We start from the raw sequence: 25,830 nt of genomic DNA, 5'->3' as shown, positions 1-25,830 counted from the left end.
TTGTTGAAAGCTTTTTCTACAGCTATGGAGATGATCATATGGTTTTTATCCTTCAGTTTGTTAATATGGGGTATCACATTGATTGATTTGCGTATATTGAAGAATCCTTGCATCCCTGGGATACACCCCCACTTGATCATGGTGTATGATCCTTTTAATGTGCTGTTGGATTCTGTTTGCTAGTATTTTGGTGAGGATTTTTGCATCTATGTTCATGAGTGATATTGGTCTTTAGTTTTCTTTTTTGTGCCATCTTTGTCTGATTTTGGCATCAGGGTGATGGTGACCTTGTAGAATGAGTTTGGGAGTGTTCCTCCCTCTGCTATATTTTGGAAGAGTTTGAGAAGGATAGGTGTTAGCTTTTCTCCAAACTGATAGAATTCGCCTGTGAAGCAGTCTGGTCCTGGGCTTTATGTTTGTTGGAAGATTTTTAATCACAGTTTCAATTTCAGTGCTTGTGGTTGGTCTGCTTATATTTTCTATTTCTTCCTGGTTCAGTCTCAGAAGGTTGTGCTTTTCTAAGAATTTGTCCCTTTCTGCAGGTTGTCCATTTTTTTGGCATACAGTTCCGTGTAGTAATCCCTCATGATTCTTTGATTTCTGCAGTGTCAGTTGTTACTTCTCCTTTTTCATTTCTAATTCTGTTGATTTGAGTCTTCTCCCTTTTTTTCTTGAAGAGTCTGGCTAATGGCTTATCAATTCAGTTTATCTTCTAAAAGAACCAACTTTTAGTTTTATTGATCTTTGCTATTGTGTCATTCACTTCTTTTTCATTCATTTCTGGCCTTATCTTTATGATTTCTTTCCTTCTGCTAACTTTGGGGTTTTTTTGTTCTTCTTCCTCTAATTGCTTTAGGTGTAAGGTTAGGTTGTTTATTTGAGATTTTTCTTGTTTCTTGATGTAGGATTGTATTGCTATAAACTTCCCTCTTAGACCTGCTTTTGATGCATCCCATAGGTTTTGGGTTGTTGTGTTTTCATTGTCATTTGTTTCTAGGTATTTTTTGATTTCCTCTTTGATTTCTTCAGTGATCTCTTCATTATTTGGTAGTGTATTGTTTAGCCTCCATGTGTTTGTATTTTTTACATTTTCTTTCCTGTAACTGATATCTAGTCTCATAGCGTTGTGGTGGAGAAGATACTTGATACGATTTCAATTTTCTTAAATTTACCAAGGCTTGATTTGTGGCCCAAGATATGATCTATCCTGGAGAATGTTCCATGAGCACTTGAGAAGAAATTGTATTCTGTCATTTTTGAATGTAATGTCCTATAAATATCAATTAAGCCCATCTTGTCTAATGTGTCATTTAAAGCTTGTGTTTCCTTATTTATTTTCATTTTGGATGATCTGTCCTTTGGTGAAAGTGGGGTGTTAAAGTCCCCTACTATGATTTTGTTACTGTTGATGGCCCCTTTTATGGCTGTTAGCATTTGCCTTATGTATTGAGGTGCTCCTATATTGGGTGCATAAATATTTACAATTGTTATATCTTCTTGTTGGATTGATCCTTAGATCATTATGTAGTGTCCTTGTCTCTTGTAATAGTCTTTATTTTAAAGTCTATTTTGTCTGATATGAGAATTGCTACTCCAGCTTTCTTTTGATTTCCATTTGCATGGAATATCTTTTTCCATCCCCTCACTTTCAGTCTGTATGTGTCCCTAGGTCTGAAGTGGGTGTCTTGTAGACAGCATATATATGGGTCTTGTTTTTGTATCCATTCAGCCAGTCTACGTCTTTTGGTTGGAGCATTCAATCCATTTACATTTAAGATTATTCTCAGTATGTATGTTCCTACTCCCATTTGCTTAATTGTTTTGGGTTTGTAGGTCTTTTCCTTCTCTTGTGTCTCCTGCCTATAGAAGTTCCTTAGGCATTTGTTATAAAGCTGGTTTGTTAGTGCTGAATTCTCTTCACTTTTGCTTGTCTGTAAAGGTTTTAATTTCTCCATTGAATCTGAATGAGATCCTTGCTGGGTAGAGTAATCTTGGTTGTAGGTTTTTCCCTTTCATCACTTTAAACATGTCCCTTCTGGCTTGCATAGTTTCTGCTGAAAGATCAGCTGTTAACCTTATGGGGATTCCCTTGTATGTTATTTGTTGTTTTTCCCATGCTGCCTTTAATATTTTTTATTTGTATTTAATTTTTGATAGTTTGATTAATATGTGTCTTGGTGTGTTTCCCCTTGGATTTATCCTGTATGGGACTCTCTGCACTTCCTGGACTTGATTGACTATTTCCTTTCCCATGTTAGGGAAGTTTTCAACTATAATCTCTTCAAATATTTTCTCAGACCCTTTTTTCTCTTCTTCTGGGACCCCTATAATTCGAACGTCGGTGCATTTAATGTTTTCCCTGAGGTCTCTGAGACTGTCCTCAATTCTTCTCATTCTTTTTTGTTTATTCTGCTCTGTGGTAGTTATTTCCACTATTTTATCTTCCAGGTCACTTATCCATTCTTATCTTCCAGGTCACTTATCCGACAGACAAATTTCTATCTTTCCATTTAGATTAACTCTGTGTTTAGGGTCTCCTTTTCACAGGATGCAGGTTTGTAATTCCTGTTGTTTTTGGTGTCTGCCCCCTGTGGGTAAGGTTGGTTCAGTGGCTTGTGTAGGCTTCCTGGTGGAGGGCACTGGTGCCTGGGTTCTGGTGGGTTGGGCTGGCTCTTTTCTTTCTGGTGGGCAGGGCTGCATCCGGTGGTGTGTTTTTGGGGTGTCTGTGCATTCAGTATGATTTTAGGTAGCCTCTCTGCTAATCTGTGGGATTGTGTTCCTGTCTTGCTTTGGCATGGGGTGTCCAGCACTGAAGCTTGCTAGCCATTGGGTGGCGCTAGGTCTTAGTGTTGAGACAGAGATCTCTGGGAGAGCTCTTGCCAATTGTTATTACTTGGGGCTGGGAGGTCTATGGTGGTCCAATGTCCTTAACTCAGCTCTCCCACCACAGACGCTCAGGCCTGATATCAGGCTGGAGCATCAAGACCCTATCAGCCACATGGCTCAGAAGAAAAGGGAGAAAAAAAGAAAGAAAAAATTAAATTAAAATTTAAAAACTTTTTAAAAATTATTAAAATTAAAAAGTAATTAAAAAAAGAAGAGAGCAACCAAACCAATAAACAAATCCACCAATGATAACAAGCACTAAAAACTATACTAAGCATAAAAATCAGAAACAAGTCAGTCTCAGACAGCAAACCTGAAGTCTACAATTTACCGTCCCCACCAGTGAAGGGGCTTCCTATTGTGTGGAAACTTTTCCTCCTTCACAGCTCCCTCCCAGATGTGGAAGTCCCGTCCCTATTCTTTTGTCTCTGTTTTTACTTTTTTCTTTTGTTCCACCCAGATACGTAGGGATTTCTTGCCCTTGGGAAGTCTGAGGTCTTCTGCCAACGTTCAGTAGGTGTTCTGTAGGAGTGTTCCACATGCAGATGTATTTTTGATGTATTTGTGAAGAGGAAGGTGATCTCCACATCCTACTCCTCCGCCATCTTGATGGTCTCCCAATTCCCACTTATTTAACTAGATAGTTATATTTTAGATAAATTTGACCCTTAACCCTTAAGATTCTAACTTGCTTCCCTACAGCCCCACCCTGCCCTTTCCCTAAAGACTGTACCTTTCCCACCATCTTGCAAACTTAACACAACATGTGAAATGTAAGTTCATTAACTCTCTGGTAGACCATGGCATGGCGTAATCTTATCACTGCCTACATTTGTATACTCCTCTACAACTTTTGCCCTCTTCCCTCTTTAGACTGACCTTAGAATTATCTCCTCCTGTTCAGTATCTTTAACCTAACTCACCTCTTTACAAACCTTTAAAATATGCTTATAATTTCACTAGCTACCTTCTGATCTCTTACCTTCTTTTCAGGGACAAGTTCCTTGAGCATCCAACCTCTGTTTGTTGTCTTTACTGCCTATCCAACCACTTCCCTCTATATTGTTTTCACTTTGGCTTTTGCTCTTCCCACACTTCCAAATCTGATACTCTGAAGGTTACTAATGGTCTCCTTTTTTGTTGAATCCAATTGTGTACATCCAGTATTTTTTTCATAGGCCTCATTCTTTTTATCATTTGACTTTAGGTCAATCACCCTCTTTTCTCCTGACATTTAGAGTTTGTATTTCTTGGTTTTCTTTCAAAATTTTGTGAATGTCTCCTTTGCTGGTGCTTATTCCACCCTTCTTAATACTGGGTGTGGGGTGTGGAAGGGAATTGCTGAGAGGTAGTGGGTTTGTCTCCACATCCCTTTTTGGCTTTTCATTCTTTCTCTATACTTATTTACTAAGTAAGCACATATGCTATGCCTTTACCTGTTACCTCCACTGGGATAATTCTAAAATATACATCTCCAGTTCTGACCTGTGGTGCAGTACTACAACTTGAAAAAGTTTCCATTTTCATGTCTGAAAGTTGTCACAACACTAACTAATCTTTCCCTAGCTTTAGTACCTCATTTTGCCCAATCTCTTAATAAAAGCATGCAAACATCTTGAACTATTTTTCTTCCCTTGTATATCTAGTCATTAAGTACTAATATTTACTTCTTTTAAACTACATTTTGGACTCACCCTTTCCACTGAGACCACTCTAGCCCCATTATGTCATTCATGCTGCATAGAAAATGCCATGTGTTTTGGTGTCAGAGCTAGAATGCAATATTCTATAGCTCTAGAATATCACATTTACATTATTTATATAAATAACCCAAGATAAACCCATTAGTGATTACTGAAATATTTTTGTCAATGAATCTGTTTTAATGTTGATGCTTATATTTGCTTTCAAAACAGGATGATAATCAAATCAGTTTTTAATAATAAAGACTTACACATGAGTAGTGTTGCTACTCACCCTGAAGAAAGAGGAATTTTAAATTTCTTAGTCTGTTAAGCTGTAGCTGAATGAGATTACAAATTCCGTTGTAGCCCAAATGAAGAACTTCTAAACTGTGCATTATTGGAGGCAAATTTTCACTGCTCATTGTATCTCTGAAACACACATGTAAGTTTGAGCCCATAAACTTAATTTCAAACCAGCTGTTTGTATAAACATGAAAAGACAGTTTAGTATGTATTTACTATAAATTGAAGTTTAAAAAGAAAAAGAATGAATTTAGTAATAAATCAAACTATAATATTCTGTCTTCATAATTTATATAATAATCACATTTTCTTCTTTAAAAAGTTTTATATGCTAAAGAACAAAGAAATATAGAAAGAGTTACTTGAAATAAAAAGCAAGAGCCAGTGCAATCAGGCAAGAAAAAGAAAAAAACAAATGTATTCAGATTGGAAAGGAATTAGTAAAACTGTCCTTATTCTCAGATGACAGGATCTTATATTTAGAAAATCCTTAGGAATCCACCAAAAAACTATTATTGCACCAATAAATGAGTTCAGCAAGATTACAGGGTAAAAGATTAATATACAAAAATCAACTGAATTTCTATACATCTTCAATAAACTGAGAATGAAATTAAGACTTCTATTCACAATAGTATAAAAAAGGATAAAATGCTTCACAAAAAATTAACAAAAGGAGTACAAAATGTATACACAGAAGATTACAAAACATTGCTGAGATAAATTAAAGATCTAAATAAATGGAGAAATATTCTGTGTTCACAGATTAGAAGACTCACTATTACTACTAAGATGGTAGTTGTCCCAAAATTGATCAATAGATTCAATGCAATCTCTATCTAAAGTCCAGCAGGTTTTCTTTCTTCTTTTTTTCTCCAGAAAATAACCATCTCATCATAACAGTTATAAGGAAATGCAAATAACCCAGAATATCCAAAACAATCTTTAAAGGAACAAGGTTGGAGGGCTTACATGTCCTGATTTCAAAACTTATAAAGCTGCAGTAATCAAACCAGTCTGGAACTGGCAAAAGGACAGACACCTAGATCAATGGAATAGAATTTAGAGTCCAGAAACAAACTTTTATATTTATGGTCAATTGCTTTTCAACAAAGGTACCAAGGCAACTCAGTGGGGGAAAGGATAGTATATTAAACAAATGGTGCTGGGACAAATGAATATACACGTGCAAAAAGATGGATTTAGCCCTCACATTTTACCTCACAACATGTACAAAAATAAACTCAAAATGGATCATAGTCCTAAATGTAAGAGGAAAAAAATTTTTTTGAAGAAAACATATGAGAAAATCTTTGTGAACTTAGGTTAGGCAAAGAGTTCTTAGGTACAACAACAAAATCATAATCTGTAAGACAAAAAGTTGATAAATTGGACTTTATCAAAATTAAAATTCTTTTAAAAGACACTTTAAGAAAATAAAAAGACAAGCCACACATTGAGAGAAAATACTTGTAAATCATTTATTTGATAAAGGGCTTGTATCCAGAATATTTAAAGAACTCAGTAATAAAAAACCAAACAACATAATTGAAAAATAAGCAAAAGATTTAAACAGTCACAAATAAGATATAATAATGGCTAATGGGGGCTTCCCTGGTGGCGCAGTGGTTGAGAGTCCGCCTGCCAATGCAGGGGACACGGGTTCGTGCCCTGGTCCGGGAGCATCCCACATACCGCGGAGCGGCTGGGCCCGTGAGCCATGGCCGCTGAGCCTGCGCGTCCGGAGCCTGTGCTCCGCAACGGGAGAGGCCACAACAGTGAGAGACCCGCATACCGCAAAAAAAAAAAAAAAAAAAAAAGCAAATTAAAACCATAATAAGGTACTTCTTTAACTCCACTAGAATGGCTGTAATCAAAAACACAGACAACAAGTGTTGGTGTGGATGTGGGGAAATTAGAACCTTCAAAATTTTTTGGTAATGTAAAGTGGTGCAACCACTTTGGAAAACAGTGTGGCAGTTTCTTAAAAAGTTAAAAATTAAATTACCATACCACTCAGGAATTTCACTCTTAGGTGTCTACTCAAGAGAAATGTGAACATGAGCACATACAAATACTTCTACACAAATCTTTATAGCATCATTATTCATACCAACCCCAAAGTGGGAACAGTCCAAATGTCTATCAACTGGTGAATAGATAAACATGATGTGGAATATATCCAGACAATGGAATGCCCAACATATTCAGCAATAAAAAAAGAATGAACTACTAATAGATGCTATAACATGGATGAATCTCAAAAACATTATGTTAAGTGTAAGAAGTCAAATGCAAAAGACCACATATATTATTCCATTTATATAAAATGTCTAGAAAACATAACTCTCTAGAAAGTAGATTAGTGGTTTCTTGGACCTAGAGGTGCAAAAGGGAATTGACTCCAAATAGACACAAGGCATCTCTCTATTGTGTGATGGAAATGTTCTAAAACTGTACTGCAGTAGGTAGTAATTGCACAATTCTATAAATAGTAAAAATTATACACTTAAAATGAGTGAATATGGTAAGTAAACTGTACTTCAGTAAAGCTGTTAAAAAACAAATCTGAGTAGTCTCCAATATAAAGGATGTGTATAAATTTTCATAGCAACTTTAATCAAAATAGCTTCAAACTGGAAATAACCCAAATGTTCATCAATGATAAATAGATAAACAACTTGTCATATAATGGAATACTACTCAGCAATAAAATGAAATTTATTTATCATACAATATAAGTATGAAATGGAGAAGGCTGGGAAAAAACAATAACAAAGAAGTATTTTGGTATCTTTTTATTTGTGAAGTTTATTTTTGGCATGTAGCTATTAAATTAAGTATTAAAATAAGCTAAATGTATGTACTGCTGTCATTAATGTGACTAACTGCTTTTTAAATTCCCAACCAAAATTATTTATAGTTGTAAAAAAAAAAGAATAATACCTGTTTATTTTTGAAGTTCCTTGCTGCCCATAGCCACTTGAAGGCACTTTCTGGTAGAGTAGTTGTCTATTGGTCAAGTGAGTCTGAGGCTTTAGTCGGGGCATGATTGATTCAATATGATTATAGTTGAGGCATAAGACCTACGGAAGGAATCCATTATTAATCATATATTAACATAGGAATGATGCTGTAAATATACCTTTGGCTATACAACATAATTTAATATATTAGTGTTAAAAATGACAAATTTTTATGTCCTAAATTGTCTGGATTTGGCTTTGAATGTGTTTTTTATCATCTGACATGCTGAAAAATACACCATTTCAAACAAAATAATGGAGACCTAGAAAGTTGCTCAACTTTCTCAATCTGTACTCCGGACTTCTCCAAGCCTTATTTAGATGAAATAACTCTAGTTGGAGAGATCGTTATTTCCCTAAGTTTAAAAGGAATTAGTAGATGGCTCAAAGCTGTAGGACAGGAGGTGATGAGGCTGCTTTGAGAACCACAGTATCCTCCAACTTCACTCACTACAGAGGCAGCCTTCCATCCCATCTCCTATTAGACAGGAAGACTCACTGCTTATAAGACAATCACATAAAATTGAGATCAACTGAAATAACTTTGGGAAGTAATGCTTTTTTTCTTGGTGAAAAAATACTTTCAGAAAATTAATTTCTCTTCTTTAATGACATGAATATACATTTTAGCCCGAAGTAAAGAAGATTACAACTTGCACTGAAAACCTTGAAAGAAAAAAAGAAAATTTGTGAGCGACTCACCTTCACGTTAGGCAGATAGATTAATCCACTGAATGAGGTAAGATTATTGTTCTGTAGATTCACATTACACACATTTCTAAATTGGTCAACTGGAATCAAATCCACAGTTCTGAATTTAGACAGAGTAAATACAGTTATAATTTTAACAGGCAAATTATATTGGTGAATCTCTCATGTGTAACCCCAAAGGCGTTTTTAAAAGATCTGATCTGACAAATTCTATGGAAAAGAATTGCCTTAATATAAAATATATGCGTCAGGGCTTCCCTGGTGGCGCAGTGGTTGAGAATCCACCTGCCAATGCTGGGGACACAGGTTCGAGCCCTGGTCCAGGAAGATCCCACATGCTACGGAGCAACTAAGCCTGTACACCACAACTACTGAGCCTGCGCCCAGAGCCTGCGAGCCACAACTACTGAGCCCGCGAGCCACAACTACTGAGCCCACGTGCCACAACTACTGAAGCCCACGCACCTAAAGCCCTTGCCCCGCAGCAAGAGAAGCCACCACAATGAGAAGCCCGCGCACTGCAACAAAGAGTAGCTCCTGCTCGCTGCAAACAGAGAAAGCCACGCACAGCAACGAAGAACCAAAGCAGCCAAAAATAAATAAATAAATTTATTTATTTATTTTTAAAAATAAATAAAAAGTAAAGTTAGTTTAAAAAAATAAAATATATGGGCCAAATGATCAGATAAATACACATTTTTGTTGGGTACATGTGTAAGAAAATGACATACAATTTCATTGATTTAAAAAAACATGTCTATTATCACATAAATATAGAACTATCATAAAAGAAACATTAAAAATAAACATTTCCAATTTCTTTATAATTCCATACATGTTCATGAAGTCATAGTGAAGTTGATATGGTAAACCATAAGATTTTCAGGTTGTAAACTGCAGAGGATATATATGAAATAGGTTATTTCTGAAATGCCAGGAAGGGGTTTGGGATAGGAAAGAAAAGGAGAAAGTAGGTAATTTCTTTGAAAACAGAGTTTTCTGTGGAATCTCCTGAAAACTTTTATGGCATTCCACCTTGTAAGGATGTTTTGGTAATTGGTCAGAATGCTTGATTCCTAGTCCACAGCTTTAAAAGTGTTTTACCTTCCTTTGAGCTATGAGGGAGAAGAGCATAAAGCTTAATCACCTTGTTCTAAACACTTCTTTTTTTCATATATCCCAATTTGTTTCATTTATATATTCTTTTAATTGAGGTATAATTGATATACAATATTATGTAAGTTTCAGGTGTACAACATACTGATTCACAATTTTTAAAGATTATATTCCATTTATATTTGTTATAAAATACTGGCTATATTCCCTGTGTTGTACAGTATATCCTTGTGGCTTATTTATTTTATACATAGTAGTTTGTACCTCTTAATCTCCTACCCTTATCTTGTCTCACCCCCTTCCTTCTCCCCACTAGTAACCACTAGTTTGTTCTCTGTATCTGTGAGTCTTTTTTGTTATATTCATAGTTTATTTTTTACATATAAGTAATATCATACAGTATTTGTCTATCTCTGTCTGACATATTTCACTTAGCATGATACCCTCCACGTCCATCCATGTTGTTGCAAATAGCAAAAACAAAATTTCCTGCTTTTTTGTGGCTGAGTACTATTCCATTTTATATGTATATACCACATCTTCTTTATTCATCTGTTTATGGTCACTTAGGTTTCTTCCATATCTTGGCAATTGTAAATAATGTTGCTATGAACATTGGGGTGCATGTATCTTTTTTGAATTAGTGTTTTCATTTTTTCCCAGGAGTGGAATTGCTGAGTCACATGGTAGTTCTATTTTTAGTTTTTTTGAGAAACCATACTGTTTTTCATAGTGGCTGTACCAATTTACATTCCTACCAACAGTATATGAGAGTTCCTTTTTCTCCACATCCTCGTCAACATTTGTTGTTTGTGGTCTTTTTGATGATAGCCATTCTGACAAGTGTGAGATGATATCTCATTGTGTTTTTTGTTTGTTTGTTTGTTTTTTGCGGTAAGCGGGCCTCTCACTGTTGTGGCCTCTCCCGTTGTGGAGCACAGGCTCCAGATGCGCAGGCTCAACGGCCATGGCTCAGAGGCCCAGCCGCTCCACGGCATGTGGGATCCTCCCGGACCAGGGCACGAACCCGTGTCCCCTACATCGGCAGGCGGACTCTCAACCACTGCGCCACCAGGGAAGCCCTCATTGTGGTTTTAATTTGCATTTCTCTGATGATAAACGATGTTGAGCATCTTTTCATGTGCCTGTTGGCTATCTGTATGTCTTCTTTGGGAAATGTCAATCCAGATCTCTTCTGCCCATTTTTAATCAGGTTGGTTGTTTTTTTTTTTTTGATGTTGAATTGTATGGTCTGTTTATATATTTTGGATATTAACTTCTTGTTGGTCATATATTTAATTTGCAAATACTTTTTCACATTCAGTAGGTTGTCCTTTCATTTTGTTGATGGTTTCCTTGGCTGTGCAAAAGCCTACCACACCTTTAAACAAATGCTCACCCCTAAAGTTATAATTATGACACACTTTATACATTAAAAGTCATTTATTCTTTTGACATGTTTTCATTAGTTTATTTCCTAAGTGCAGACAATATGTTTGGAAAGGCTACAACAAATATGAAAGTCACTGTCTGTGTCCTCAAGAAATGGGATTCAGAGAAACTATAATAAAAAAGGAAGGGCCTTCTATGTTGTACAAAGAGATTTAAAATTTTATTCTGTAGACAGTGGAAAGACACTGAACAATGTTGAGAAGGGAAGTGATCTGATAAAACTTGCATCTTAGAAGGCGGTATGGATAATAGATGGATTTGCAGGTAAGGTTGTATAAGACAAAAAAAAAAAATAGTTTCTAAATTAGTTAATTCCCCAACCTAGGACAAGGGCAATGACTATGGAAAGAAGGGGGGAACTATGACACATACTTAAGACACAGACTCTATAGAATGTAGTGATTAATTAAAAACGGAGGACAAGGGCTTCCCTGGTGGCACAGTGGTTGGGGGTCTGCCTGCCCATGCAGGGGACGCCGGTTCGTGCCCCGATCCGGGAGGATCCCACGTGCCGCGGAGCGGCTGGGCCCGTGAGCCGTGGCCGCTGAACCTACGGGTCCGGAGTCTGTGCTCCGCAATGGGAGAGGCCGCAGCGGTGAGAGGCCCGCGTACCGCAAAAAAACAAACAAACAAAACAATGGAGGACAAAGGAGAGAGAGTGGACTCTAGATTTTTGGCTTGGGCGACAACAGGTGAATGTTGTTTCCTAGATGCTATCTAGAGAGCAATCGAATATTCAAATTAGGAGGCTAGATTTGGGGTAAATTAGGGGGTCATCGTCATAAATTAAAACTATGGCTAAAGATGTCTGCCTGTGAAGAGTGCAGAATAGAAAAAGAAGAGAAACGGATTTATTAAACAGGAGGACAATGATAACATTCATGAGAACTGCATCAGAGGAATGGTGGCAGTGGTAGCCAGAGAGCATTGGATTAGAGTGGTACAATGTGAGGAGCAAACCTAGTATGTTCTAATTTTAAAAGCTTGATTGTAAAAGAAAAGGGAAATATAAGGTCTTAGAAAGAGATTGATGACATTTTTAATCATAGTGTGTGATAATAAAAGTTATTAATGCAATTCAAAGATGGTAAAGTTAGTATGAAATTGTGAAGTAGTGTAGATGATTTTCTGAATTACTGGTTATATTTGGATAAGATGTATAAATTATAAACCTTAGAAAAATAATAATAACTATATATTATAATATCAAATAGCATAGAATTAAATGATTGTACCTGATGGATGATGAAGTCCAATTTAGTTCTTGCATTTGGGTGAAGTTTGAATGTCTTTGTCGTTCAGCAATCATGTCAGAAGTAAGTCTGCCACCAAACAAATCTTTTGCACACTCAATCTCTGGTGGTTCCTGTATATGAGGATATTTAGAAAGTGAGGTTCTCTCTTACAGATGACTAAATGACATTAATTCTTTGGTTCCAGGTCAAAATGGAATAGCCTCATTTCTCCCTATTTCCTACTAAGTACAGCTAAACCCTTGGATATTATATATAAAATAAATATAGGAGACTGAAAGGTGCAGAGAAGAAGGCAGACCACCTAGGGACCTTGAGACCTGAGGAATGAAACTGTGGTGAGTCCTCTGGTGTGTTACTGAGATAATAATAAGAAACCTTCATCTACTGTTCCTGGCCTGGCCATATGGTCAGGCAGGAGGGCAATGGAAAACTGACCTATTAAAAAGATGCCCATATGGGGCACAGCCCTATGGAAATTTGAGGTGTACATTAAAGTAGGACACATTGATGCCCATCTGAACTCTCTTCCCATTTTGGAAGGTGATTGGAATTGACAAGCAGATATGCCCATATGCTCACTTAAGGTGGCCACCTGGGTCTATAAAATAGGTGGACATTGGGGGTCTACAGCAGTGCGGAGATGGGCTGAATCTAGACATATTCCTCTTGCACCCTCTGAGGCACTAAATGCCAATAAGAACTGTTCTGTCTGCCAGCAAAAGAGACAGAGACTGCAGATGGCTATGTGGCAGATTTCCCTGTGGTAAAGCCCTGAATATAGCTGGCAAGTCAGACTGAGGCTGGTAGCCCTGGGGGACTACAAATGGGTCTTGACAGGAATATATACTGACTCTGGACTGGGATTTGCTTACCCAGTGTAAATGCAAATGCACATAATGCTATAAAAGAACTGGAACAGAAGATATTGCACCAATCTGGACAGTTGACTTATTTCTTCAGACCAAGGAACACACTGAACAGCCCATAATGTCTAACAGTGGGCAGAAAGATATCCCCCTCAGAGTAGTAGTTCAATAGAGAACTAGAATGGGCAATTAAAACATTGGTTGTCTAAAATGCGGGGGGAGATAAAAGCATGATGGGCTGGCTTAAATACCTTCCTAAGAGTGCTCATACTCAGTGTGAACATGAATGGGGCTAAAGGAGGGTCCCCGCTGGATAGACTTCTGTTTTTCTGGTGCATCTGGGGGATGGGACAAGGATGCTGATATGACTATGCAATTCTTGCGAAAGAAGGATGATGCTGGTACAACCATTATATTTCTTCTTTCATTCTTCCTCACATCACCTCAAATTTTTTTTCTACCTGATGCAGTGGCCACAGGACCACAGCTACAACTACAAATACTGGAAACAGGGATAATTCCTAAGCGAGAAACTATGTTTTTAAGCCTTTTGTCAGGATTCCTAAAGGCCTGATGGGGGTAGGTTTTACCTTCACCCCATCTGGCAAAACTGGGGTTAACAGTGAATGTATCTGTATTTCCTGGTGGCAAAAATAGCCCACTAGTTTTGCACCTATATAACCTTGTCCTATCTGAAGTGGGGTGGACTGAGGGGAGGTATATGCTAGACTAGACCAGCACAGTGGCTGAATCTAATATCCCTTCCAAAGGTGGAAAAGTATGGTTATAAATGGAGAGAACAGGGAAGGGCACTTACGGGTAAAGGAATTAATAAATAGATTATGTAATGAGGAAATCCAATATTATATTACCTCAAAAGGGGTTCAGAGCAAGAGATGATATTGTCTCAGTTCAATTATATCAGATCCTGAAGAAAGGATTAAGCTATGTGTTTTGAGACCACTCCTGCTTTTGGAACCTGACAACGTCTCCAATGGAAACCTGCAAATCTGAGTGGCCTCACTGGGAGAGACATTTCTATATGATTATGGACTGGATAATTACTGAATGGGATTACAGTAATATTCCAATATATTTTGAATTTTCTGATCATTTTGCTCTAAAGGATCTGTGTTCAAAGGCCAGAGCATGAGCTGTGATATTGTGATTTATAATAAGAAACCTATATTTGGTCTTTGTCTACTGTTCCTGGCACATAGCTCCTCAAACCCTCATAATTTCCTATATAAGAGCCATAGGGGCATCTTTTATTATAATATTTGGTTTTTTGTTTTCGGTTTCTGAAATAGGTCCAGAGCCATAAAGGTGAAAGGACTGTGTTGCTATTTATGACAAGCTCCTTTCAACCAGTCTGAGTATCTTAACAAGATGACTTTTGGAAAGTCCTTAAGAATGGGGGCTGGTTGCCAGGGGCAGCAACCATGATTAGAGGGTTGGAACTTCCAGTACCACTCCCTTACTTCCTGGTATGATTATATATCCATGGAGCCTTGGGCACAGAGTGAGGCTCAGCTGTCCATACTTTACCATTAAAAAGTCATGTCACTTGGAATGTCATTTAAATTCTCTGGAGTTCTTTGCGCTCATTGATAAAATAAAGGATTTAGACTATGTCATTTCTAAAGTCCAGGTCCATTTACCTCTCAAACACTCTAGGATTATATTGCTCTTCTACTTCCCTCTGTGTCTACTTTTGGTGGCTTCTTTTCCTCTTTACATTTCCTAAATGGAAGTATTAAAGGCTCACTTGGATTTCTTTACTTTCTTTACTCTCTTTCCTTAGTCAATGTTATATCCTTTTGGTTTTAATTATCAGCTTTCTTCGTGTGTCTAACACTAATCATCTTATTCCTGAAAATGCTTTTCTTCCTGTAATCATATTTCTGTTATGATATCTCTTAGTGGAATAGACTCAAGTCTTGTAGACATCTTTTATTCTTCCATTTCCTCGTCCTTCAAATTTCATTGGTTGCCAAGTTCTGTCAATTCTTCCCAGTATTTCTCCTACCTTTCAGCTCTCCATTTTTAAAACCACTTCCCCTTGGTTTATTTCAGTTTCTCATTACCTCACATGTAGACCACGCTAATAGCCTCCTATTGGTTTTTCATCAATCACTTTAAACACTGCTGTTAAATTTCCTAATATATGGTTTTCAAAATGTTATTCCCCAATTCAAAAATCTTCAATGCCTTCCCATTACCTCTCAATTAAAGTCTAAATTATTCAATCTAGTCTTCATGTCCATTATTAATTCATATATTTATATTCTACCTCATTCCACAAAGAATTTATGGCAGCTTACAGGAGGAACATATACTCAAATAGTAAAATGCAAATAATAAATAGTGAAGATCAAGACTGAGGATGATGTAAGTTAAATAGATCAAAACTGGGGATAGGGACAGATAGACCATAAGTCCTACAGGGTTTCTGTCATTGAACCATAAATGTGGCCCTGAGCTTTTAGGTAGTCAAAGTGAAAAGGAAAATAGTTTAAAAATACTCATTGTCAGTGAGGACAGCATAACTTTTCCTCAGGGAGGAAAGGTTTTCCTACACTGACTTCTAAAAGCACTTTCTCAGGTGGCCCTTCAAATGAGGGCACAGAGAGATAGGAAGGATAAGATACTCAACACCACCATTGGAGCACATACAGTACTAGTTTCATGAGACTGTTTTTAAAGCGTCCCTCAGTGAAAGCCAACACCTAAATAAAACCCAGTATACAAGATTCTAGAGAATTGTTTGTGTTTGGGGGAGAATATTTTTGATTCTTCATTCTGAGAAGGGCCCTGAAAAAAATCAGGGTTAGAATTAGTAATTTTCTCAGAGCACCTCAAAGTCCCAAATAATCATGAACTATCTCTCAGTTTCCTAGAAATTTGATGAGTTTTATTGTCTGACAGGGGCTAGGCAATGTTACACAGGGAACCTTTTTATTCTTCACCCATTTGTTTTGCACTTATCCTGTTACATGGAAATCAGGAGCCCTGTATGAACTTACTAGTTATAGAATCCAAGTTTCCAAATATTGCTTTCATATTCAGTCCTATGTTCTGTGTTATTTTTTACACAGTATAAAAAGTTATTTTTTACTAGTATAGTTTACTAGTAATGTTGACATACCACTTTTTGGTTCAAATATGTTTTTCTTAAATCTTAACAACTGTATTTTTCCAGGTAACAGGAAGCTGTTTTTAGGCCCAAGAGGACGGTAGGGGTCCAGGGCAGTTTCTCCTATCCTGTCTCATAAATTTGTTAGGCACTGAATTCAGTGGGTGCAAATGTACGCAGCATCTTCCCTCCCAGACTACCTCAATTTAAACAATTAAAACCCAGATCTAAAATGTGCTTTGGAGACCTAGATTTTAATAAGCATAATAAGTTTGGGTAACATACTAGTGATAAAGCAACATTCAAAATGATTATGGCCTATGGATATATTAATATGAAGCCTGGACCAAATGCTATGAGTCAATAAAACAACTTACAATTGAGATTCCATCCAGACCTTTCAGTTCTGGAAGATGAAATATTACAAACAACCGGTAGTTTTCTTGATTCCATACAATAATGTTTCCATACATGTCTAGAATGACCAGGTTGCATAAACCCTGGTAATAAAAATACATACATTTAAAGTGATATACATATATATCTCACTCTAACAAGTTTTTTTCCCCTTAAGAGTTTAATCATCCTTGAATTTTAATATTAAATTACTCTATCATTTCATAGTGACTTGAGTGCTTTTAAGTATGCTGCTGTTTAGTGCAAGCATTATACTTTCATACTGTTAAGGTCTAATTTTGTGCGGTATTTCAGTGGTCTATATTATATGATCAGAATCCCTTTTTGGATGCTGGTGCTAAATGTATTACCCATGATAAAGATTTGCAAAGAAACTTAGCAAAGTTTAAAACATATACTTTGTTTATGGAATAATGATCTGTTAAATAGTATGTGTGTATACAGATACAACAGTGAAATGAAACAATGAAAAACAGTCTTCTGATGAGGGATAAAACTGAAGTGCTTCTGCCTTGTAAGAGAGTAGCAGAATTCATCTTAAGGGAAAATGTGCTTCCTTATTAGATAAGACGTTTGTTGTGAAGGAAGGGCCCTGAGTAGATATGGATGGGAGAGGTTAAGACAAGAGGGAGTAAAACTAATCCTCATCTATAATGTAAAATGGTTTGTTTTGTTGCTGTTGTTGATTAGGTTGACTCTGCAGCTCTAGAAGTAGTTGTATTGGGGGAATACAATGAGGATAAGGCTGCAAGTAAGGAAAGATGGGAAATGGACATAAGTTTTTGGTAGGAGATAAAGCCCTAGCAATATGGTATCAGCAAAAGGAAAGAGGCCACTGCAAGTCCCAATGGTAGGAAATGGACATCAAATACATTTTTCTTGATTTTTATTTTCTTCCTTACATTTTTCTATATTTTCCAAATTCTGTACAGTGAACATGCATTACTTTCATAGTATAAAGAAATAAGAAAATATTTAGAAAACCAAAAACATTAGTACTCCAGATAGTCACCTTTAAATTGTAGATCTCCTGATTGAGAGCAATATAGTTATTGCCTATGTATAATTCAATCAGTGTAAAAGCTTTTTGTAAACCACTCAATGAAGTGATTTTGTTGTTCTCAAGAGAAAGGGAATGAAGATGAAGCATGTTATCAAAAGTATGCTTTTCCAAACCAGTGAGGAGATTATTATTTATGCTGAGGCGGGTTAATTTAGTCAGCTTGGAAATGCCTAGAAAAATAAGCAAATTCAAGAAAAGATTCAGACAGCACTGAAAAGTTAATTTAAAAAATACCTGGCTGGTTGTTTTACTGTTTATCTTTTTCTAAGTTCAAATGGCTTTACAGATTTTATAGTATTAACCATCATTGTTTTTCCTTTTGTTAAAGAAGAATAAAATGTGTACTAGATAATATATTAAATTCCAATTTTGGATTTCCAAGTAGACACATTTTTTTTAGGTGTTAAGGGAAGGTATTGTATAGGAAATACTGAATTAAGCTTTCAAATAACCTTTAAATTATGTAATTGATTAAGGTTCTCACCATCACAATAATATAAAGCTCTACTTTACAAAGCTCAAAATAATCACCAACCCCCATTGTAAAACATTAAGGGTAAGGAACTAGAATACAACACTCTGGAAAGTATTCCTTACTGTGCCATCATTTGTATTAAAAAGAACCTAATTCTACCTTTGTATGCTTGAAAGCAGTCTAAGACAGAACTTTAGAAAATGCTTCCTCTCACCACAATCTAACCCCCTATGTACATTATGTGCTGTAGACACTTTATAACTGTAGGTAGGATGGTGCAGTTGACAGATAAGAACTCTGGAGTTAGAACTGGTTTTAAATGTTGGTTTCACACTAGATTTGGGACCATAGGTAAATTATGTAAAATTATGTAACCTCTGAGACAAATTTTCTTCATCCATGAAATGGATATACTGAAATCTACTTCTAACGGTTATGGAATTAAACGGAATGGCATTTGAAAAGTATCAGTTATAGCTTTTAGCAAATAAATAATCAGTCCTCAATAAATTTTATTCATGCACCCCTTTCACACCAGCCTTTATCATGGGACTATGAAATGCTGAAAGCAAATCAATCTAGGGCAAGTTAGGATGTAGTATCAAAGCAAAAATCCTTAAATGCATATTAAGCCTATCTATGTTTGGGAAAAAGAAGATAAATATCTGTTAAAGTTTAGTGGGGTAGCTATGTTTGAAAAGTGGGTATAGGGAAAATACAGGTTGAAGGAGTCTTCCCTTCAGTAGGCTTATGGAGGGGAATAAAAAGGAAATAGGGTTCTCAATTGTTACATACATAGCAAAATTAACACCCTATTGTATGGGAATGGAGACTAGTGATAGTTGTAAACACAGATGCCTGACCTACACCTCCGCCCCCCCACCCCCAACCCCCCCGCACTGTTTACTTAGCTAAAATCTACAGAGGAGAGGCCTGTGGATCTATATACTCAATAAGTATCCTAAGTGATTCTTATGATCAAGCAATTTTTAGAAACTATTGTTAACAGCCATTAAAATGAAGTATAACAAATGTTATACATGCTGTTTTTAATACTTGCTTTTGCATATGTAATTTTTTAAAGTAAAATTTTCTATTTTATGAAAAACGTAGTACACACATGCTAAAAACAATTCAAAAGCTAATAAAGTGTAAATTAAGTCTTTCTCAGGCATGATTTTCAATTCCTACCTTCTCTCCTTGACAAGGACAGCCTTGTTACCAAAATGCACATCCAGAAATGTATTATACCTAGATAAGTATGCATGATGTGTGTGTGTGTACACTTATGCAGGCATTAATAAAGCTGCTTAATTTGTACTTGTATGTGGATCCCAGTAAAAGTTTATATAGTACATCTGATTTTCAACCTCCAGTGAATAAAATGTTCATTTTGTTGAAAGTCTTCAAATTTCCAAATGTAACCTTAATTCCATATTTTGAAAAATGAACTGAGCTGCTTTATCTTTTTCAAAAGCACACCTCATTCTTTCATTTATTTACTCAATGGTACAGATTTTGAACACTGACTAGTTTGTAATGTGCTAAGTTTGGTAATAGATGGTAAACACTGGTTAAGAGAGGGGAGGGAAGGCAGCTAGTTGGGCTCATTATATATAGCAGTCAGTCACAGATCCCACTAAAGAGGTGTTTAGAATACTCTACTCCAAACCTTCTTGGAAATTCTCTGAAGACCTTCCTCTTCAGAAATTCTATCCTCAGTGTTATTCACTTTTTGCTCTTGTTAATTAGACATTCATATTTTAAGACTTTAGAATTCTCTAATACCTTACCTTCTATCTTTGAGATGCAGTTTCCATCTAATGTGAGCTCTTCCAGGTTAACACAAGATTCCAAGCCTTCCATTTTAGTGAGATTATTGTTGCTGAATGATGCCCACTTCAAATTTTCCAATTTTTCTAAATTTGTGATTTCAAAAAGATGTTGCCCATCTAAATTTAAGGCAGTTATCTGTAGAATAATTCACATTATATGTTGCTTCTGGATGACATCAATAACTTCAATGTTATAAGATAAAAAGGCTAATGAAATAATTCAAATGTGGTAAGTAACATAAAAAGTCCTCTAGGAACTAAAGATATTGCAAAGCTCTTAGTTTACAGAAAAGTAAAATTTGACAAGATTATAACTCAGAGGGACTTACATGGTATTACAGACACTGAGCTGTGCCAGTCAGATTCCCAGCAGTGAAGGACTTGTCCCAGTTGCTGCAAGTGCTGTTGGCAGAAAGCCTTCAACTGTCAGTCCCTTCAGGGACAGCATCAGCAGCAGAGAGCTGCCTTGTCCAAGGTCATGCTCCTTCCCAGGTTGGCCCACATCCAATGATGAAAGGAAAGAAAGGCCTGGCCATCTCAGCCCAACTTGGGACAGATTTAAAGGGCCATTCTAATTTCACAACTCCCTGTGGAGTCAGCTAAGACTATCACAGAGCCGGCATCACAACTAAATATCTATGTATATTCTGTAATAAAAAGAATGCCACTAATATCTTCCATTTTCAAGGGTCAGATTCTCTTAGCCCAGTTTCTATCTTTGGCAAGAGGTAAAAGGGTGCTTCTTGAGCAAGAAGCTGCTAGTGCTCCATAACTTTTCCCTTAGCCTTGGCTGAATTCTGACCAGTTCCTCCATTCTCTTGCCAGGATTCTTGATCCCTTTTACCTTGCCATCCAAATTTTTGGCTTGGTCTCTGGCTCTGAGCTTTAAAGTTTTCTTGTTTATTTTGATATATTCTCAGAATCTACCCTTTGGTTTTGCAGTGTACCTTTATCCTAAATTTCCTGTTCTGTAGTGACCACTGCTGAGTTCTAGCCCCTGTGACATAACTACTCATGACTTGACTTCTCTTTTACTTTTAATTTAGCTCTTCCAGTTTTCTGCCCATTACCTATCTATGCCCTCGTTATGATACAAAGGCCAAAGCTGACAAAAAACAATTAAATTTTTATATTAGGTTTAATAAATTGTCTTTACCTTCAAGTACCAGTTTCCACTCAGATGTGCATGTGGTCCTAATTTTGAAATCTGTGTCAGAATTTTGGCAGAAGGCCATATACTAAGAATCCGTGATCTCTCCTCTTTAGTACTAGAATGCCGTAAGAGAGATAACTAATAAAACGAAAAACACATAAAGGAAATAGCACAGAGAGGTCCATATATATATAGTTAAAAGAATTGTTTCCTAGATGAGCGGCCCAATGAATACTTTTAAAATATGACATATTCTTTACCTTAAAATGTTTTCAGTATCTGGATATACTTTATATATCTCACTCATTTTTTTGTTTTAGCAGACATTTAACCACAAAATAATATTTATAAAACTGTGAAAGGATTATTATAAAACAAACACCATATAATCCATCATGAAACCAGTTTAAGAGCCAGAATATTCCTACTACCCTAGAAGCTCCCTGGGTGCCCCATCCTAATCTTTTTTTCTCTCCTTCTCCTTGGAAGCCATCACTCATCTCAAGTGAATCAATTCCCTAAGAAGCATTCAATTGATCTCAAATTTTGTATCTATCATACTTTCTTTCTTTATAGACTTATGTTTATATCCATAAATAAAATATTAGTCTTATACATATTCAAATTTTATGTAAATTGAATGTTTATATTCTTCTATGACTTGCTTTTTTGCTCAGTATTATATCCATGAGATTCTTCTATGCTTCTTCCTGTAGATGTAGTTCATTCATATGTCATTGCTATATAATATTTCCTTATCAATTCTCCCATCAATGAACATTGAGCTGATTTCAGTTTTTTGCTATTATAAGCATTGCTGTCATAAATATTCTTGTGCATGACTCTTGGTATATATATGCAAGAGTTTCTTTAGAGTATATAACTTGCTAGGTTTAGGGTATGTATATATTTAGCTTTACTAGATAGGGCCAATTTGTTATCCAAGATGGTTGTACCAATTGTAACCTTTACTTCAAACCTTTGCTAAAACTTGATATTGTCAAGGGTTTTTTTCCCCCCAGTAGTGGCCATAAATTGGTAGATCATTTAAGTTTTAATGTTTATTTTCTTGAGTATTAATGTGGTAGAGCATCTTTTCCTAAGTTGTTTGGCTGTTCTGATTTCCTCTCCAGTGAAGTGTCTGTTTAAATGTTTTGCTCAGTTTTCTGTTTGATTGGTTGTCTTTTTCCTGATATATTTTGGATATATAAAGAATATTTTTTGTCAGATGTGTTTCAAATTTCTTTTCCCAGTATATAGCTTGTCTTTTCACTTTCTGCCCTTTGAGGAATAGATGTATTAATTTTAACATAGACAAATCTAACCTTTTATAGTATATGCTCTTTGTTTCTTGCATAATAAATTCTTCCCTCATTCAAGGTTATAATGATAATCTCTGATCTTTTCTTCTAAAACATTTTTGGTTTTGCTTTTTGTAGTGAAAGCCTTAATGCACTTGTTCCAGTGCCTTTTATTGACTAGCTCCCTGATCTGTACAGGCAGCTCTGATATTTATCAAGTTTCCAGGTATGTGTGGGTCTACACTGGGTCTTTATACTCTGTTGTATTGATCTATTTGTCTAACTCTTCCAATTCCACATTGTCTTACAGGATTTTAGTAAGTTTTGATTTCTGGTAGGATAAATCCCCAACTCTTCTTCAGGAGTTAATTATATTCTTATCAACAAAAGAGTTTCTTTCCTTCACTTTGAACAGATACAAAATTAAACATTACATTAAGGAATTAATATTCAAATATTCCACAAAAAGTAAATAGCTAGATAACTAGAGTGGAGATATTTAGGATGTTGAAGCTACTTTGGCCAAAGTAGCGTTCTTAATCTGGATAATATAGGTATTTCCCCTTCCCTAAGTTAATAGGTTTTGTTTTCTTTCAGCCAGACACAAATAATATCAATACTAGGTAAATAATTTACTAAATGCTTTCTCAAGGCCTCGAAGCTTACCTTATCCACAGAAAGTTGCTTATTTTCATGTAGGTTCTAAAGGACTCTGGTGAGTTCAGGTTGACTAGGAAAGAAACAGTTACCCTAGAGGTATTTTGGGGGTAGTGTGCAGGGATGAGAATCCATACAACCAGTTGGTATTTAAATGGAATACATTTAAACAGAAAAAAAATTCAAGTGATATGATTGTTATAGACTGATCTTTTTATTAGCATGCTAAGAGAGAATATAAAATCTCAATAACAAAATAAGAGTATGGGAAATATTATTTGTATATTCTAAATAGAACAAGAAATATTAAATAGTAAAATCCAACCTGAGTAATCTTTGTCCCAGAAATAAACTTCTTAGCTGCTGTTGCTTCTTCTTCAGAAATAAGGACTCCATCTAACTGAGTAAGAGTCTTTAATCTGCCAATAACACTCAGTCTTAATGTGGCTGGCTTGGGAAAAATACCAAAAGTTAATTTTTACAAAATATTACATGTGCTATGACATGGAAAGGAGTTCTTTGTTCCTTCCCACATAATTCAAATTATGCATCTCCTACTTTATTATATTTGTCTAAAAATAAAGGCTTAATTCTTTAAACAATAGTTGAAATTAAATTATATTTAAGAATTAATCTTTTTTGTTTGAAGGTGGATAGTTCTACTCTTGTGGAGAGAGGAAATCCCACAAGCTGTTGAAAAGTGACTGTGGTGAAAAGTGTTCACAGAACAACTGCAGTGCCTCCTGCTTATCTAGATCAGCATTTAGCTAGTCAGCTCCATGGGTGATCCAATACAGATCTTCAGCTCTTGACATTTAATTTGGCAACAGGGCTACAGCTGTACTGTGATCATTCAGGAAGTCTGATTTGGCAAAAGAAAAATATTCTTCAATTTTACTGAGCTAAAAAGGAGAAATACAATAGTATAAACATCGTAATACGGCCAATTTAAAAGAACCAATCATGCTTTAGTCCCTTTTAAAAATGTTGAACACAGTCTATATACATTTTTGAAAAGCAAGGAAAGGAATAGTCTTGAAATTATAAACTTGGGGCTTATTTTAAATACTTGGAGATACTCTTCAGTATAATCATTGAATATTGAAATTTCTTAGCATGAATCTACATATTTTTGTGATGAGAAAGAATAGCGTTCAATCAAATTTCCTTTTATAACAGAACATAAATAAGACTTTATAATTCAGGTTCATCAGGGAATGTGAAGCATAGGAACCAAGAATAATAGAATACAGTGAGAGAAACATACTATTAAAGGGGGAAAAATTAACAAAAGCATGTTTACTTTTAAATTAACAATAGTATGTTTCTCTCACTGTATTCTATTATTCTTGGTTCCTATGCCTCATTACAATAGGGTTCTAGCATGCTGAGCTATACTGCACTATGAAAATTCTCTGAAGGTGTGCAAATGGCAGTGACATCTAACACTTTTAAAACCACAATACTCTTAAACTATTAGAGGTTGCAAAAAAAGTCTGATGTGAAATTAAAGACTTTTCTTATAGTAACATTTTATTCACTTGATCACTACACTAAATTCAACTTATGAAATACTTAAGGGAATTCTAGCGAGACAAAGATAGTTTGCCTATTTCTGGCTATTCTTGAATAGTAGTGAGAAAACAGCTTTGAAATAAAAATGATTGTTTGCTTTTTTATAAACATTTCTGTTTCATACCTTTTGCCATGGATTATGTCGAATATCCAGAGTGAGAAGGCTTGTGGTGTGTTTGCATAACATATTTATTTCATCGCCAGATTTTTTCAGTTGATTCCAGCTCAAGTCTAAGTGCTTAAGTTTCATCAGACCTCTAAATCCCTCAAGAGTTATCACATGGTTATGACTTGCATCCAAATATTCAAGGTTATCCTGCAACACATACAAATAGAAGTGATGCTAGAAGGATCACGGTTTGTATTTACACAGTTCTTTTCTCTCTGATTCTCTAAGTATTTTACGTGCTTTTTTGGTAATCCTCACAGAAAACCCAAACACTAGTTATACTGCAGCAATGGTATCAATGTACATATTTTCCTAGTCATTTTCTCTTAATTCTCACTTCAGCCTTTTAACATAGAGTGGCAATGTTTGTTTTCATGGAGGAGAAGGAAAAGAGAAACTGGCAAGATAATTGTCTCCAACAAACAAAGAATTACATTTCTTATATCTAGGCTTCTAGTTTATACAATTGAACTCATGGCCTGGTTAAAAAAGTTTCGTCTTCAGAGGCAGAAACTAAATCTATTCCATTCTATAATTTCCTTTTTTAGAAGTACATGATTTTTTTTTTTTTTTTTTTTTTTTTTTTTTTGTGGTACGCCGGCCTCTCACTGCTGTGGCCTCTCCCATTGCGGAGCACAGGCTCCGGACGTGCAGGCTCAGCGGCCATGGCTCACGGGTCCAGCCACTCCGCGGCATGTGGGATCCTCCCGGACCAGGGCACGAACCCGTGTCCCCTGCATCGGCAGGC

The 25,830-nt window shown here is 36.0% G+C and overlaps 1 protein-coding gene and 1 long non-coding RNA gene across 3 annotated transcripts in view; one reads left to right on the top strand and one right to left on the bottom strand.

Annotated features, from left to right (window-relative positions):
• Positions 1-25,830, top strand: part of LOC113622822 (uncharacterized) — a 140,476-nt gene that overhangs the window by 51,613 nt on the left and 63,033 nt on the right. The window contains exon 1 of one of the 2 annotated variants that reach the window (XR_003433672.1): positions 22,820-22,907. The exons of the other annotated variant lie outside the window; for it this stretch is intronic. This is a non-coding gene — a long non-coding RNA (uncharacterized LOC113622822). Of the gene's footprint in view, positions 1-22,819; positions 22,908-25,830 lie in introns of those variants that run through there. 2 annotated transcript variants of the gene reach the window in all.
• Positions 1-25,830, bottom strand: part of LRRC9 (leucine rich repeat containing 9) — a 101,364-nt gene that overhangs the window by 20,514 nt on the left and 55,020 nt on the right. Inside the window, exons 17-26 of the mRNA XM_027111400.1 lie at positions 25,038-25,229; positions 23,664-23,789; positions 21,384-21,518; positions 20,186-20,363; positions 17,867-18,087; positions 16,815-16,937; positions 12,415-12,545; positions 8,603-8,711; positions 7,821-7,960; positions 4,864-5,000 (exon numbers count right to left, since the gene is read on the bottom strand). Coding sequence (XP_026967201.1) covers positions 4,864-5,000; positions 7,821-7,960; positions 8,603-8,711; positions 12,415-12,545; positions 16,815-16,937; positions 17,867-18,087; positions 20,186-20,363; positions 21,384-21,518; positions 23,664-23,789; positions 25,038-25,229 — 1,492 coding nt within the window. The remainder of the gene's footprint in view (positions 1-4,863; positions 5,001-7,820; positions 7,961-8,602; positions 8,712-12,414; positions 12,546-16,814; positions 16,938-17,866; positions 18,088-20,185; positions 20,364-21,383; positions 21,519-23,663; positions 23,790-25,037; positions 25,230-25,830) is intronic.

This window comes from Aethalodelphis obliquidens, unplaced genomic scaffold (genome assembly GCF_003676395.1).
Source record: "Aethalodelphis obliquidens isolate GAN/ISIS:26980383/991018 unplaced genomic scaffold, ASM367639v1 scaffold10, whole genome shotgun sequence".
NCBI classification, from domain to species: domain Eukaryota; kingdom Metazoa; phylum Chordata; class Mammalia; order Artiodactyla; family Delphinidae; genus Aethalodelphis; species Aethalodelphis obliquidens.
Note: the sequence above shows the minus strand (reverse complement) of the source record. Positions and strands in the feature narration are given on the sequence as shown.